The sequence below is a fragment of the Oratosquilla oratoria genome, chromosome 13 (assembly GCF_046742065.1).
Source record: "Oratosquilla oratoria isolate Oo_2021 chromosome 13, ASM4674206v1, whole genome shotgun sequence".
In the NCBI taxonomy this organism is placed as follows: Eukaryota; Metazoa; Arthropoda; class Malacostraca; order Stomatopoda; family Squillidae; genus Oratosquilla; species Oratosquilla oratoria.
In genome coordinates this window covers 23,438,776-23,455,441 of record NC_134789.1, presented here as the reverse complement: position 1 = coordinate 23,455,441, position 16,666 = coordinate 23,438,776, and the positions used below count along the sequence as shown (strand labels likewise).

At 42.0% G+C, this 16,666-nt stretch overlaps 1 protein-coding gene across 2 annotated transcripts in view; it reads left to right on the top strand.

Moving 5' to 3' along the window:
• Positions 1 to 2,442, top strand: part of LOC143032352 (major facilitator superfamily domain-containing protein 6-like) — a 40,755-nt gene extending 38,313 nt beyond the window's left edge. For both annotated transcript variants that reach the window (XM_076196957.1, XM_076196958.1), the window contains exons 6-7: positions 444 to 683; positions 1,189 to 2,442. In XM_076196957.1, coding sequence (XP_076053072.1) covers positions 444 to 683; positions 1,189 to 1,373 — 425 coding nt within the window. In that variant the 3' untranslated portion in view covers positions 1,374 to 2,442. The remainder of the gene's footprint in view (positions 1 to 443; positions 684 to 1,188) is intronic.
• The last annotated feature ends 14,224 nt before the right edge of the window (positions 2,443 to 16,666 follow it).

The following is a 16,666-nucleotide window of genomic DNA, read 5'->3' as shown; positions in this document are numbered from 1 at the left end:
AGATCTCACCCACCTTCATATTTTCATGTCACAAAATATACACCACGCATCTATTACCAATAATACATTTCTAATGATTTCGCTTACCATCCAATTTATTTACTAGTTAATATTCATTTGTTCTTGTCCCTTCCCACCTCTTTCTTCCTTCAATTCAGTGATGTTTGACTTACCACGGAAATAACTTTACTTCCCCTTTAGGCGTTCTCTATCCTCTGCTTATCATTACTTGTTTCCTGTAAATAACATTTACCAGGGAAACATCCATATCGACTGTACGCTTGTCTTGTATGGCGCGCGCAAAAGGATTACAAAGGAGGAGCATGCCGGCAGGAGAGGAAAACAGAGAGCGAGACAAGAATAGAGAGAAAGAAAAAGAGAGAGAGGGCGGAAGGCAGGGGTCTTCTTTTTATCACCCGTTAATGACCTCCCCTCCTTTGTAGGAGACATCCTACTCAAGATCGGCGTGACGGGCTCGCTCGTACTTGTGCTGGTGTGCCACACTATGCGCTACGTCCTCTACTACACCATCACCAACCCGTGGTTCTTCCTGCCCGTCGAGCTCTTCCACGGCATCAACTACGGCCTCTACAAGGCCAGTATTTCCTACAAGGCCAACGAGATGGCTCCCACGGGAACGACGTCGACAATGCTGGCTGTTGTGAAAATTGTCCAGTTCGTAGGTAAGTCTCCATCAATTGTGAAAACCCTAACAAGAACTGAAGCATATTTTTTTTAACCACATCGACAGTACTGCCCGTGCAGCCGACGGTTATTGCGGTGTAGAGAAGGTGGAACCATTTTCCTCGCCTCATTGACAGTATGTACGAAAATGTCCATCTATCATACTCAAAACCCTTCTCTCTTACGTGGTTGTTCCTTGCCTGAATGAAATCGCCTGTGAATAACCAGTACGGAATGAAAAAGAAGTGTGAGCATAATGTATCGGATTTGTAATATTCAATGTTTTTTCTTGTCAATGTCAGTCGATTTTATTCAGATGAGAAGAATTTTTGTTCGGTAAAAACCTAACCATTAGATTTACACCCTTTCGATGAACCCCTTTCTGTAAATTGTGGAACATTTATAAGATTTTTCTGTGGCTAATGTCAGGCAACTTTACTGAGCTTAAAGAAGCCTTTGCATAGTAGAAACTCAACCATGACTGATTTGTCTCTTCGGGAACAGGTAGGGTAATTTCTGGAGTGACGGCCGGAGCCATGTGGTCACAGGTGGGAGGTCATAGGACCTTCCTCTTCTTAGGACTCTTCCTGATTGGCTACAACTTCCTGTATATTAGCGCTTCTTTCCTCCTGAAGATCTTCTGTCACAACAAAACATCCGGCAACGAAGAGAAGTCAGCGATATCATGAGGGCGCTGCACAACGCAGGAACCTATGTTGGTCATTTGTTTTATGCACAGTTGCAGGCGACTATAACTGCATTAGTGTGTTTGTTACATGTGCCAAGTGTTTGTAATTTGATAACAGTGCGTTTGCCGCTACATTAAGCAAAAGTTTGTTACATATGGCAAGTTTGTTTATTACACGTGAAAACAGTGAGAGCTAGTTACATGTGATAACAGTGTGATTGTTCCCACCCTGATATTTGTTATGTGCAAAATCCCTGCACCACAGACGGGTTGTAATATACAGAACAACTCAGTGTTTGTTTGTTTTTCTCTGACAGCGGGTTTTTAGTTTATTTTACGTGTGGGTTACATCCACTTAGTTCATAAATCATAAACATCACAATTTCTACCATGATAACGACGTTGGAATACGACGGAGGGTACTTACAATACTGAATGCGTACCTTCGTCATGTCATTGTCAGCATAAATACTTTGTTAATCTTGCCTGGCAACGGCTTGATCTATGTATGTGTATGTATACGAGATGTAGTCTTAGCCGACGTTTAACGATGCATGCACAAACTGGAACAATAAAACAACATATGAAATACCACCACCAAAAATACAAGCATTGATAATTCACAAAAATTCCCCATCAATTAATATGCAATCTGATATGGCATCTACGATATCTTTATTCAATTCCGCACTGCACCTACGTGTAGAGAGGTCACCTATAACTGCCTGTCTGCTAATCGTCCATTCACCGCCCACACAACCTAACAATAATGGCGCCACCAACTGTGGGGTCAATCAACAGGCAGGTGAGATCAGCAAAATATTTTAGCAAGCAGTAACATGACGATGGTACTCATTGTATTGCAATTACCCTCCGTCGTTTTGAATCATTGTTATTCTGGTAGAAACTGTGTTATTGACAATTGTTATTTTTACTATTTTCTAATTTATTGTTACGTATGTAATTCCTGAAGATGTCACCTTGAGGATGAAAGGTCGAAATAACAAATGGATACATTAGGTGATCTGGTAATTGCTCATACCCCTAATATAAGAAGTTTAGTGGGTATTGTGGGTTATTGATATCCCCGTCTGGCGACATGTGGCAACTCGCATGCCCGGGGTAGGCATGCATAGGTGCTTAGCAACAGTGCTTGAGTGAGAGACTAGAGGGGACGCGGAGTCACGCATGGGCGCTAGCTTTGACTCTGTTATTATATTGTATCTTCTTGTAACTGTGTTAGTGTTTAAGGCTGAATGTACTTAAGAACCTACAGTGTGTATTATTAGCCCTCGACCAACACACACATGGCGCAGTGAGATATATAACATTGTTAGTGCATACAGGGCAGTGCAACGCAATGAACTCAGCCTATACCTGCATTATTTTGGTGTACCGTGACCCACATATCGTAATTGTGTGCGACAAGGGCTCACGAATGTGTGCAGTCCCAGTGACAGAGTTACACGCTCGCACGTACAACATAAGTGTTTTAAACGAAAAACCGGCATATGCAAGTGTTCGTTAGTGACTGGCAGTGCTCCGACGCCATATTGCGCTCATCTACTTCACGCATTCTGCGTATATGCTTGGAGCCTTCTCGTATAGTGTCTAGTGCTTACACGTGTGGTTTATAGTGCCTCCCCGTATAGTGTATAGTGTCGCAGTGCATTGTGAGTGGTATTTGTGGAAATCTTGCTGCCTCTTTGTCGGAGAGACGCTTGTATTTGAACATTGGCAGGACGTGTGCGCGGTACTTCCCCTCGCTTACACGCCCGCAGGCCTACTGGGCCCCAGGTACCCGCCAGCTTACGTACTCATCCGCGCATTACGGGCCCACACTATTAGCTTTATTCTAGCGAAATGCCTAATACTCGTTCAGGAGCACTCGAGCAAGAGGAGGAAGAGATGCAGCCAGATCTTTCCGATGAGCAACAGGCCGCATCCTTCCCACCGACCACACCGACAGACATGCTTTCCCTCGTGAAATGGATTGAAGAGACGAGGTTAGCAGAAGATGAACGCAGACGACGAGAAGACCATGCTAGATTTGACGCCCTGCTCAAATTGATAAACCCGGAACGGCAACCCGCTCACTCTCCCCCAGAGCACCTTGCGGCCTCCGATGACATCCGTCATCGCCAGCCCCCGCTTCCTCCACCCACTCAAAAGGCCACTGCTCAGACGCCACCTCCACTTAAACCAGATGCCACTTACCAATTGTTCCGCGAATGGAAGCGACGTTGGCAAGATTACGCTACCATGGTCGACCTGCATAGCTTACCCCATGAGAAGCAGCTTATACAATTACGTATGTGTCTCACCCTTGAAACACAACGTGTCCTAGAGCATACCCTGCAAATACCTCCCTCTACAGACAAGACCGTCGATGAGGTGGTCACTGCTCTGGAAGTACACATCAAGGGCTTGCGGAACGAGGCAATACGCAGGAGGGGATTGCTTAGCTGCAGGCAGATGGAAGGCGAAACATTTGCAGATTTCTACGTAAGGTTGCGTCGCAGTGCCGAGGAGATCGACATATGCCCTGGTAAATCGCCAATTTGCGAAGAGACTCAGTTGAAGTCGGTGATTATTATGGGCGTTCGGGATGATGAGTTGATTCAGCGACTCATATCCCTGGACGACAAGTGCTCACTGCAGGACATGGTCAATACATGCCGCTCCTATGAAGCAGCCAGGTGTGCTACGTCTGATATTCGTGCCCAACCTGCACAAGTAAGATCATTGACCCACCACCAAAGAAGGAAGAAGCAGAAAAGTTTCCTCAGGCAAACCCCTAAGCAACCGACATCGAAGGCAACGGACCCATGCCAGTGCTGTGCTAGGCACCATGAGCCAGGAGCATGCCGTGCGGCTCAGGCTACCTGCCGCAACTGTGGTCGGCAGGGACACTTTCCTGCCACGATCAAATGTCCCGCTAGCAAGACCCAGTGCCGCCTCTGTTCCCGTATCGGTCACTTCGACACTTATTGCAAGCAGGAGACTCGTCAGAAACACAAGCGAGGTGTTTCAGTATCTGGCGGTGGACATGTTTCGGAACACCCGCCAACCCCACAGCCGTCCTGCCGTCGAGTGATGTCTCCTAGCCCCAGCCCTGCGGTGCCTCAACACGTCAGCGTCCTTATCACACACGGTGGTAAATCGTCATACTTGCAGATGATCCCAGACACCGGTGCGGATATCACTGTGATAGGACCACAGCACTTGAGAAACCTTTCCATTTCAACAAGGACACTACACGCTTCCCCGCAGACCACCACACTCACAGCCGACGGATCTGAAATGACTCCTGCCCTTGGCACGCTCACGGCTACCCTTACTTTAGGTAAGCGGTCGTGCTCTGCTCAGATCCGAGTACACAAGGACATCCAGACCCCACTCCTCTCCTTCAGCCACTGCAAGGCATTGGCCATAATTCCCAAGGAATTCCCTAAGCCAATATTGGAGGTGAAGCACGTTAAGAAGTGTGTGGAACTCCCATTCTCTGCCTCCACACCACCCTCAGACGTAAAGGAGTACTTTTTAAAGGAGTTTAAGGACGTTCTGGTGGCTAAAGCAGCTCTTCAGTCCACACCACTTAAGCCCATGGTGGGATCACCAATGCGAATCCACCTGAAGGATAATGCTGTGCCTTTTGCAATCCATACACCCCGGCAAATTCCCCTGGCTTTCAGAGACCACGTCAAGGACGAGCTCGAGTCCATGGTCTCTCAAGGGATTATTCGACCGGCTGGCGACGAACCTTCAGAATGGTGCCACCCACTTGTCGCCGTAGCTAAACCAAATGGAGGTGTGAGGATCACGACGGATCTGTCCAAACTTAACGCACAGGTGGCTCGCCCACCCCATCCGTCGCCCACACCCTTTGATGCTGTACGTAGCGTACCGACCTCAGCTCGTTACTTCACGACCATGGACGCTCTCTGCGGCTACTGGCAGATCGAACTCGCCGAAGAGGACAGACACCTTACCACCTTTATAACTCCACATGGTAGATTCCAATATTGCAGAGGACCAATGGGATTTGCAGCAACAGGCGATGCCTACTGCCTACGAGGTGACATTGCACTGCAAGGTGTCAAGAATTGCGTCAAAGTGGTGGACGACATCCTCCTTTACGATGCCGACTACACCACTCACCTTACCCGCATCCACCAAGTCCTCACCAGATGTCGTGAATTTGGCATCACCATTAATAAGGAAAAATTTAAGGTCGCCGCGCCTAAGGTGGATTTCTGCGGATTCACATTGTCAGTGGCAGGTATCGCTGCTGACCAAGACAAAGTGATTGCTATCAGGGACTTTCCAACTCCTGCAAATTTAACAGACCTTAGGTCCTTTATGGGTCTCGTTAACCAGTTGGCTGAATTCACCCCGGAGATATCCGCAGCTGCCCAACCTCTCCGGCCCCTGATGAGCCCTAAGAGACAATTTCTCTGGACACCGGATCATGACGAGGCATTCCGACGGGTGAAAGCCGCCCTCATCGACCCCCCAATTCTCGCCTCATTCGATCCAACCCTGCCAACTATCCTCCAGACGGATGCATCTCGGCTTAACGGCATTGGTTTTGCATTACTACAGGACCACGGCAGCGGACGCCTACGCCTAATCCAATGCGGTTCCCGTTTCTTGACGGAGGCGGAGACTAGATATGCCACCATCGAGTTAGAATTACTCGCCGCCGTCTGGGCGATGTTCAAATGCAAATATTACTTGATGGGACTTCAGAATTTTAAATTTAAGGAAGAAAATTAATAACTGCAATAATGTTGTACTTAATTTTACGTGCATACAAGAGAATCTGCTCCCCTACTTCCCCAACACATACACACACACACACACACACACACACACACACACACACACACACACACACACACACACACACACACATACACACACACATATGCAGGATAATGCAAAAGACACAATTATCCAAGTGATTAATGAAAAAGCTAATTGAGTCAGAGATACAGTAGATAGGAAAAATGTATTGTGGTATATGGACTAAAAGAAAAACAGGGATTGGCGAGGTACATGAGAGAAAAAGAAGAAAAAGAGACAACAGTAGAAATCCTAAATGAAATTCAGGGGGGGGGGAGACCAAGAAGCAGGCAAAGACCTGGACGAGACATATAGAATCGGTCGCTATTCTAAGGATAGAAATCGACCTCTAAAGATAAAATTAAGGTCACAGATGGTAGTGGAAGACATATTTGAAAAAGTAAGCAACTTGGCAAAGAGTGAAAACTACAATAAGATATGGATAAAAAGAGAAATGAATACTGAGGAATTAGAAAAAGAAAAGTCACTAAAAGAAGAAGCAAAGGAAAAAAACTCGAAGAGAACGGAGACAGAAAGCAAGGAATTCCATTGGAGAGTAATCGACATGAGATTGAGGAAATGGCACATCAAAACGAACAAACCAAAGACTGGAAAAAAAGTGGAGAAAGAAGAAAATTAAAAGTGGCCTATTCTAACATTGACGGATTAATTTCAGGTCTGAACGAACTCAATGATTACCTGCTAGAAGAAAAACCAGACATAATGGGAATTGTAGAGACTAAACTAAGAGGTGAAATACCATCCATCGATATTGGACAAGAACTATAATTACTGGATTAAAAAACAGGGACAAGAAAGAGGGAGGAGGAATCATGTTCTTGGCCAAGAAAGACTTAAACGTGACAAAAATTGCTGAGGGCAAAGGTAATGTTGAACTGATCATGATAAAAGTCGAAGACAAGAACATGAAAAGTAGAAAGTTTGTGGTGACCTATGTGCCCCTAAAAACGAACGCTTGGAAAGAGAACGAACATGCAAAAATGCTAGAAGATACAAGGAAATCACTAAATGAGATACTAATGGGCAGGGGTAAAATGGTAATTATGGGTGACTTCAATTGCAAAGAAATTTGTTGGGAAAACATGACAGTGCGAAGAGGAGACGACTTGTGGGGTGATGTACTGCTGGACATGACCATGGAATACACAATGACTCAATGGGTCAGTGAAAACACCAGATACAGAAGCAATGAAGAGCCGTCGGAACTAGATTTGATATTTACAACAGAACCTGAAATTTTGGACAAAATCCATTACAAGACACCAATTGGAAAGAGTGACCATATACTCATCGAAACTGTACTAAAGGAAGAAATAAGCATGGAGAGAAACGAAAAGCATAGGAAATGAAGATTGATGTACAACAAAACGGACTTTGCAAAACTAAAGATATTCTTCCGGAATGCAAACTGGGAAAAATTCTACATGGAAGAGACAAAAGTGGAAGAGAAATGGAATATATTGATGGAAAATTACAATGATGGGGTAAACAGACATGTACCAAGACAAAAGCGAGAGAGAGTGTACATTAAATGTTGGTTCAACAAGAGATGCAGTGAGGCAAATGACAGAAGGAACAAAGCTTGGAAAAGGTGGAGAAAATATAAAAAAATAACTAGTAAATGGCAAATTTATATAAACTATAGAAATGAGTATGTTAAAGTGAGAAGAGAGGAGAAAAGGAACCATGAAAAGGATATTGTAGATAAATGCAAAGAGCAACTCAAACTATTCTATCGATATGTGAATGGTTAACTTAAAAACAAACAGGAAATGGTGAAACTACGCCAAGGAAATATAGAATACACAGAAGAATTAGAAATGGCCGAAGTCATGAACAATCACTTTAAATATGTCTTCACCAGAGAGAAAGTACAAAATTGGGACGAAGATAATAACAAGCGATCTCCCCCCCATGAGTGAGTTTACAACAACATAAAAAGAAATATCAGAACACCTATCAAACCTTGACGTCAGAAAATCACATGGCCCGGATGGAATCGCACATCGGATTCTAAAAGAATGCAAAGAAGAACTAACGGACAAAATACACAACATAATAAATAGCTCACTCAAAGAAGGAAAGATACCTAAAGACTGGAAAAATGCTAACATTGTACCAATATATAAAGGAGGAAACAAGGAAGAACCCACCAATTATAGGCCAGTATCACTAACAAGTAATATAGCCAAAATTTGTGAGAAAATCATCAAGAATAGATGGGTAAAACATCTGGAAGACAACAACATAATAAACCCAAGACAATTTGGATTCAGACAAGGAAGATCATGCACCACAAATTTAATATGCTTCTACTCAAGACTAATAGACATAGTGCAAGAAAGAAATGGTTGGGCTGATTGTGTCTTCCTAGACTTGCAAAAAGCTTTTGACAAAGTACCACACAGAAAATTACAAAAAAAAAAACTGGAACACATAGGAGGAATATAAGGGAACCTACTAAAATGGATGGAGGACTTCCTGACTGGTAGAAAGATGACAGTAGTTCTCAGAGAAAAATATTCAGATTGGAAAGAGGTGATCAGTGGAGTACGGCAAGGATCTCTATTGGCACCAATAATGTTTGCTATTTATATGAATGACATGGATGAGGATGTGAAATGTTACATGAGCTTCTTTGCAGATGACGCCAAACTGTTAAGGAAAGTAGAAACTGATAAGGACTGTAAAGCACTGCAGGAAGATCTGAATAAGGTATGAAACTGGAGTCAGAAATGGGAAGTGGACTTTAATACTAAGTGTAGCATAATGGAGTTTGGAAAAAGCAAAAACAGAATATCAGGAAAATATACTATTGGAACCAAGGAGATAAAGAAGGAAGGATCCGAAAAATATTTGGGGGTAATTATCACAATCGACTTGTCCTATGACAAACAGATTAACAAAATTGTCGGGGAGGCATAAAACTTGCTAAGATCAATAAAAGTGCCATTTGCATACTTGGACGAAGACATGATAAAAAAGATATTGGTTACATTGATAAGGCCTAGACTAGAATATGCGGGGACATTGTGGTCACCCAGTACCAAAAAGAATATAAAGAAAATAGAAAGAATCCAGAGAGCAGCAACAAAAATGGCACCTGCACTTGCAAACCTATTATATGAGGAGAGATTAGCTAAACTGGAGTTACCGACACTGGAGCAAAGAAGAGAGAGAGGTGACCTATTGACCATCTACAGAATCATGAAAGGCACAGAGACACTCGATAGAGAGGACTTACTAAACTGGGACAAGAGAAACACAAGAGGACATGGAAAGAAAATAAAAAAAAAACATAGCTACAGAAGAGAACTGAAGAAAAACAGTTTTCCACATAGAGTAGTGGACACTTGGAACAAACTGGACAATGAAATAGTATGCGCAAAAACCATTCATGAGTTTAAAAGCAAACTAGACACTACGAGATACAAAGGCGGGACACCACGAGCATAGCTCCCCTTCCCGCAAAATACAACTAGGTAAATATATATATATATATATATATATATATATATATATACATATATATCATCATGACCTGAGTGAGGAAAAATCCTGTACCTCAGCCGGTTGGTTTGCAGGTCCTAATTTGTAGAGCCGGCTTTCTTATACCCGTTCCTGTTCCTGCCCTACAAGTTACAATTTGCAAACCTACGCCCCTTTTGTGTAACCTATAAAAGGGCCGAGCTTGACCCTCTCTCTCTCTCGCTCCTGTTCTGATCTACAGGCTACAACGCCCTCCACCTATTGTCTCTACTACCTCGCTTGCTGTCTGTTGCAACCCCTATACTTGCCTGAGTTCATTAGATTGACTAGGGTGGCCAAAGAAAACAAATAAAAACAAATAAATACCGAACAATGTATTAATCACAATGCGACAAAGTACCACAAATACAATATGTGTTTATACGACGGACGCAAGATAGAAAACTGGGTCGCGTGGGTATGCAGCCTGGATTGGCGGGAAGCATACACGACCGCATGGTTCCATTACAAAATGGGCATTCGGAAATGCAACCAATTAATACAATAATTCTAATAAATGTATATCAATTTCATAGTATCTATATATAAAAAAGGAAAGCATTTATTTCCCAATCTACTCACAAGTATATACAATGTACGACAAATCGTACAATGCCACAAGCACGCACGTACAATATACAGCAAATATACAATACTATAATTACACTATTACAAGGTGTTAAGCACTGAATACTGTTCAACTTTGATTATTATCATTCTGGGACTCTCAAATGTGATATTTATCATAGGATATATTAGTTAGGGAAAGTTATATTTATCATATGATGTATTAGTTAGGGAAAGTTATATCTATCATAGGATGTATTAGTTAGGGAAAGTTATATTTATCATAGGATGTATTAGTTAGGGAAAGTAAGGGTGTATTAGTTAGGGAAAGTGTTATTCAGTATACGACTTATGTTAGGCCTTTCAGAAGTACGGCATATAGTTGTGTTGTGCTGCATTGTAAGAAGGTATATGAGATTGATTTAGTAATACCTTATGTCTTATAAATAAAAATGATTTTCTCACCTATATAAGGATACCAGTCTTTGAAAAAACCCTTTTCTTATGTTGATCTATTTGATTCACATTTAAAAGAACTCACCAAAACTAGTAGTTCTTTTTTTACTGCGTTTTGTGATGTCTGGCATCCCATTGACCAGCAAAAATGGTATCCAATTGCCGACGGATGAGCAACCTATCATAAACAAACCTCTCGCCTATCTCTCTCTCCTCAAAACACACCCACGGGGATGTAATGATATATATAAAGCAATGTTCAACACGAAAGTTCAAAGTAAAGAGATTATAATCGATAGTGAGAGTATAATTATCTAGGTCAAATGGTGAAAATAACCAAAGATCATGATAATGGGATAAAAAGACGTATTACAATTGATTGGGAAATGTATAATAAAATAATGAGAGGCTCTCTACTTTTGTGTTTGAAACGTAAAGTTTACAATCAATGCATTTTGCCAGCAATAATCTACGGGTGTAAGACTTGGAATCTGACGATGGCGATGGAAACAAAGCTGAGGACTGCACAGAGGAAAATGGAGAGATCAATGATAGAAATGACGCTGAGAAACCGAAAGAGAGCAAGCTGGGTGAGACAGCAGACTAGATTGAAAGATATTGTGGAGACGGTAAAAGAGAGGAAGTGGAATTGGGCAGGTAATTTAGTGCGAACGACTGATGAGCGACGGAGCAAGTGTTTTACTGAGTGGACGTCGCGAGATAGGAAGCGTGGAAGAGGAAGATAAGACAGAAGGTGGAGAGACGAGATTGAGAAGTTTGCAGGAGTGACGTGGCAGAGGTTGGCGTGGTCGTGTGAATCATGGAATGCTATGAAGGAGGCCTTTGTTGAAGTGCTAGAAATATATCGTAGTGTAGAGTTAATGGCGGAGACGTGTCAGGAAAGAGGATTTCATGATAGCAAACACAGTGTTTAGGAAAAAAGTCAAGCATAAGTACACATGAGAGAGGGTGGTGGATGGAAGGGTGGTAGATAGGGCTTTAATGACTTATACAGTGGCAACCAGAAGAGTAGGAAGGGTTTTGGTTGTACATGCTCTTAGGGAAGAGAGTGGGGGAATATCAAATAATTTTTTGGTGGAAGATAAATTGAAAGTGGAGGATAGATGGAGAAAGAGAAAAAGGAAAGAAGGTAGGGAGGTGCTTAGAGTGAACTGCTTAAATAAGAAAGAAACGGAGAAGGAATACAAGAAGAATCTGAGAAAAGAGTGGGAGAGAAAGAAAGGGTAAAGTAGAACTGGGAGAGGAAGAGGAATGGGGATGTTTCAAGGAGTGAGTCACAAGGTGTGCAAAGATGGTGTGTGGAACAAGGAGGATGGGAGGAAATAGAAGGAAGGGTAGTGAGTGGTGGAATGGTGAAGCAAAGAAGGTAGTAGAAGAGAACAAACGAGGATTCACGAATTGATTGCAGAATAGAACGAGAGAATCATATGAGAGGTACAAAGAAAAGAGATGAGAAGTAAAGCATAAGATAGAGGAGGCAAAGAAGAGAGCATGTGTGAAATGGGGTAAGAGTATGACAGAACCTTTTGAAAGTAATAAAAATATGTTTTGGAAGGAAATTAAGAGAGGAGGGGGAAGCAAATCAAGTAGAGAAGAAAAGGTAAAAGGTGCAGATGGAGAGATGATAATGTAAGAGACGGCAGTAAGAGGAATATGGGCAGAGTATTTTAGGGAGCTGCTAAATGGGAAGGAGGATAGGAAAGGAAAGATAGTTAGTGTGAAACTCTAAGACTCTAAGGCATGAGATTTTGTCTCTCCGCGGGGTGCTTGTTTTGAACCTCTGTGGGTTGTCTGTGTGTGGGTTTTCTCCGATCCGGCGGCTCTATTTTTGTGATCAAATGTTTCCTACGTGTAGGTTTCATGCTGGGGAGGGGAGAGAAATCATTTGTTTGTATATCAATAACGGGTTGTATTTTTTTTTATTTTATTCTTTTATTTTACCTTTTTTTATGATTACAGCCTCCAAGATGGTCAAACGTTGGAGGTCCTCCTCCTCTGCGATGATTTCTGCATTATTCATCATGGTTTCCCTGTCGAGATGGCGTCTGTGGTAGGTCCAAAGGTGTTGTTTAGGTCCTCCTTGTTGCAGGTGAAGTGTGATTTGTCTGGACAGGGTGGTAGTTGTCCTTCCCACGTAGGTAGATAGGGGCGTACAGTCCTCCTCTGGGCAAGTGAATTTGTACACTACACGGGATTGACGTATTCTATAAGGTTTAGGGGCGGTGTGGTTTCTCAGAATTAGAGATGTTTTCTTGTTCCTGTAATAAATGATGAGTGATAATTTGTCACGTTCTCTCGTGGGGGTCACATTTCTTTTAATAATGTTAAGGACACCAACCCCGGACTATGTATGAGCGGAGAAAGTGAGTGCTCCAAAAAGTACAGAAACTCCACTATCAGCACCCTTTTTAGAACAGCTCTTAACCATTGTTCTTCTTGGTCAGATACCCAGAAGGAGATCGACAGAATCCACCAAATACTAATCAATATCGGATACTCCGACAAAGAAATCCAATCTACGCTTAGAAGAGTTATTGACACCTGGTACCAAGAGCCTCATCACACTGCCACAGAACATAAAGGAACTACACACCGCATATATTATAAGTCCTACATGTCCAATAAGTATAAAGATGATAAGAAAGTAATAAAAAAACATTATTAAAAGAAATGTGACCCCCACGAAAGAACGCGACAAATTATTACTCATCATTTATTACAGGAACAAGAAAACATCTTCTCTAATTCTGTATAATAGTTTTACATTTAGACCGTTTTCCTTTTAGTAATCAGCGGTAAACTTTAACCGCGATTGTCTAATATATATATATATATATATATATATATATATATATATATATATATATATATATATATATATATATAAGCAATCACATCACCGTGATACAAAAATACAAAACAACCACAGAAGACGGGTAACTTGTAGACGGTAAGTACTTTCGTACACACACACACACACACACACACACACACACACACACACACACACACACACACACACACACACATATATATATATATATATATATATATATATATATATATATATACATATATACATCTATACATACATACATACATACATACATACATACATACATACATACATACATACATACATACATACATACATACATACATACATACATACATACGTACATACATACTTACATATACCAAAGGCTTTTTCCCCTGTCACGTGGGTCACGTGACGAAGCTAGCCATCGGCTCAGCGCGGTGCGCCTGACCCAGGCCGGAGGAATGTGACCCACGCCAGGGTAGCGTGAGGTCATGCTTAGCCTCCCAGGGCTACCAACTATACGCGGTCACCACTGCTGCTGTGCGCATGCGCAGATCGCCCCCCCCACTCACTCTCCCTCACCCTCCCGGATGTTCAGAGGAAGGGCATGGAGATGGACGCTCTACACACGGGAAGTGAACTCTACTCACTTCCCGTAAGATACACACACACACCTCTCACGAACATAGCCACGACACACGCACAAACATCTACACTTTCTTTTTCTTCGACTAAAATTCGCTTCCTTTCTAACTTTCTCTTATACTACATCTTCTCATTTCAGTTTACCTCTCACTAAAGATTTTTCCGTTTTTCCACCTTTCTCTACTACTACGCCTCCTACCATTTTCTAAAAAAAAATTGGTGATCCTAATCCCGGCATCGGCGCCGCCGTCCAAGTTCCCGGCACCAACAATAACACCAAGAAACTTTCCGACTACATTATGAAGAACTATAACTGGAAGGAAGATGACATAGATATCGGTTTCAAACAAGGAGTCCTTTTTTGCTGCACCTTAGCCTCCAAATCTAACCCTCCTACTATCCCAAGAAGATTCCAAGTGGCACTTGAAGAACTACGCAATAACCAGGATGTTGTTGTTACTAAAGCAGATAAAGGTGGTGGTATCGTTATCATGGACAAGACTGAATACATCAGGAAAATGGAAGCCCTTCTCTCGGACACAAACACCTATAGACCATAAACTGAACAACAAGCTAAGGATGAGGCCAACATATTCAACAAGGAAGCAAGGAAATTACTCAGAAGAACAGAGGTAAGGAAAACGCCTATTACACCTTCTTGAGGAAAATCCAAGAATACCAACCATGAGAGGTCTCCCTAAGACACAAGCCTGAGATTCCCCTCAGACCCATTACCTCCGGTATTGGCAGCGCGCCCCATAGGTTAGCTAAACATCTTGCTAAACCACTATCTTCATCACTTGGTAAAATCAGTGAGGCACACCTTAAGAACTCGTCCGACTTATTAAATAGATTAAAGGAAATAGATTTCAAAGACAAAGTACTGGTAAGTTATGATGTTCAAAGTTTATTTACTAATGTCTTAATTACGTAGTAGTTCCCACTTCTGATTTGGACTGCACACTAAGTAAAGAATTAAGGCACTCTAACATCCGTTTCTCATGTGACGCAGGAAAGAAAATCGGGGACATCATTAAACCAAAGATGGAAAATAATAATACCAACAGTTTAGTTTATAGAATCCCTTGCTCAGGTTGTGATAATGTTTATATTGGAGAAACATATAGGAGTTTGCCAACACGACTCAAAGAACACAGAGCCGATGTCCGTCACCACCGTGAAACCAGCGCGTTCATGAACCATATAGATGAAACAGGGCACCAACCAAAATGGGATGAAGCTGATGTATTACACAACAACCTCAGTAAGAAACAGAGGAAAATGGTAGAAGCCATATACATAGCCACAAATAAATGCACAAATAATAGAATAGGAGATATTAAATTATCAAAGATAACAGCACTACATGCAGCAACAGAGTGGAAAACAACAGGACATCTGTTCACTCGTAGCACCACACGGAGCGCCAGTCCGACCAACCCGCACGATTTCGTGCCACCATGAATAGGAAGTGACCTTCCCTTATACCCTCTTTCTCCTCATATTTTTTGTATTTAATATCAGTTATTCTGTAATGCAAACCATTCTTTCTGAAGAAGCATCACTGTGCGAAACTAGTCAAGGAATAAAACTCCTGTTTTACTTGTGTGTTTCCCTCTACTCCTCTTACAACCTGTCATTATGTCTTCACATATATATATATATATATATATATATATATATATATATGTATATATATACATATATATATATATATACATATAAATATATATGTATATATATATATATGTGTGTGTGTGTGTGTGTGTGTATGTATGTATTCACCTTGGTCTTTGGATCACGTGTTGAACTCGTGTTCGACAGCTATTTCCCTCCCGGAAGAGAGCTCAGAGCTCGTATGACCGATCTATGGGTAATGCTATGACCTTGCACACACACACACACACACACCCAACTCCCCGCCCACGAGAGTCGGAGTAACGACCCGAAGCGCAGTGATACCGAAATAATTTCGGCTCTGGGCCGGATTCGAACCAGGTACTGACGCGCGCGCGCGCGCGTGTGTGTGTGTGTGCGTGTGTGTGTGTAGAGATATTGTGGATTGTGACAATTTGAAGAAAAGGGGAAAAGAAGACGGGTGTATTTCAGAGTTTATTCCTGACCAGTTGCACTATAAGCTTTTTCAGAAGAATGTTTCTCTGGGCCAAAACTGACGGTATATATCTACAAACCGACTTCACGTTCCCACTATGTAGGAAGGATTCACGTGTGGTCGAATGGAAGCATGCAATAAATCATTATAATTGAAATATCAATTAACAGTTTTTGGCGTGTTGTGTCATCCAAAGTGTGGAAATGTGTCTGTCAAAATAGTGTAATTTTTTTTGTTGGAAACTAAGAAAATGTTTATATGAAAATCATATAAA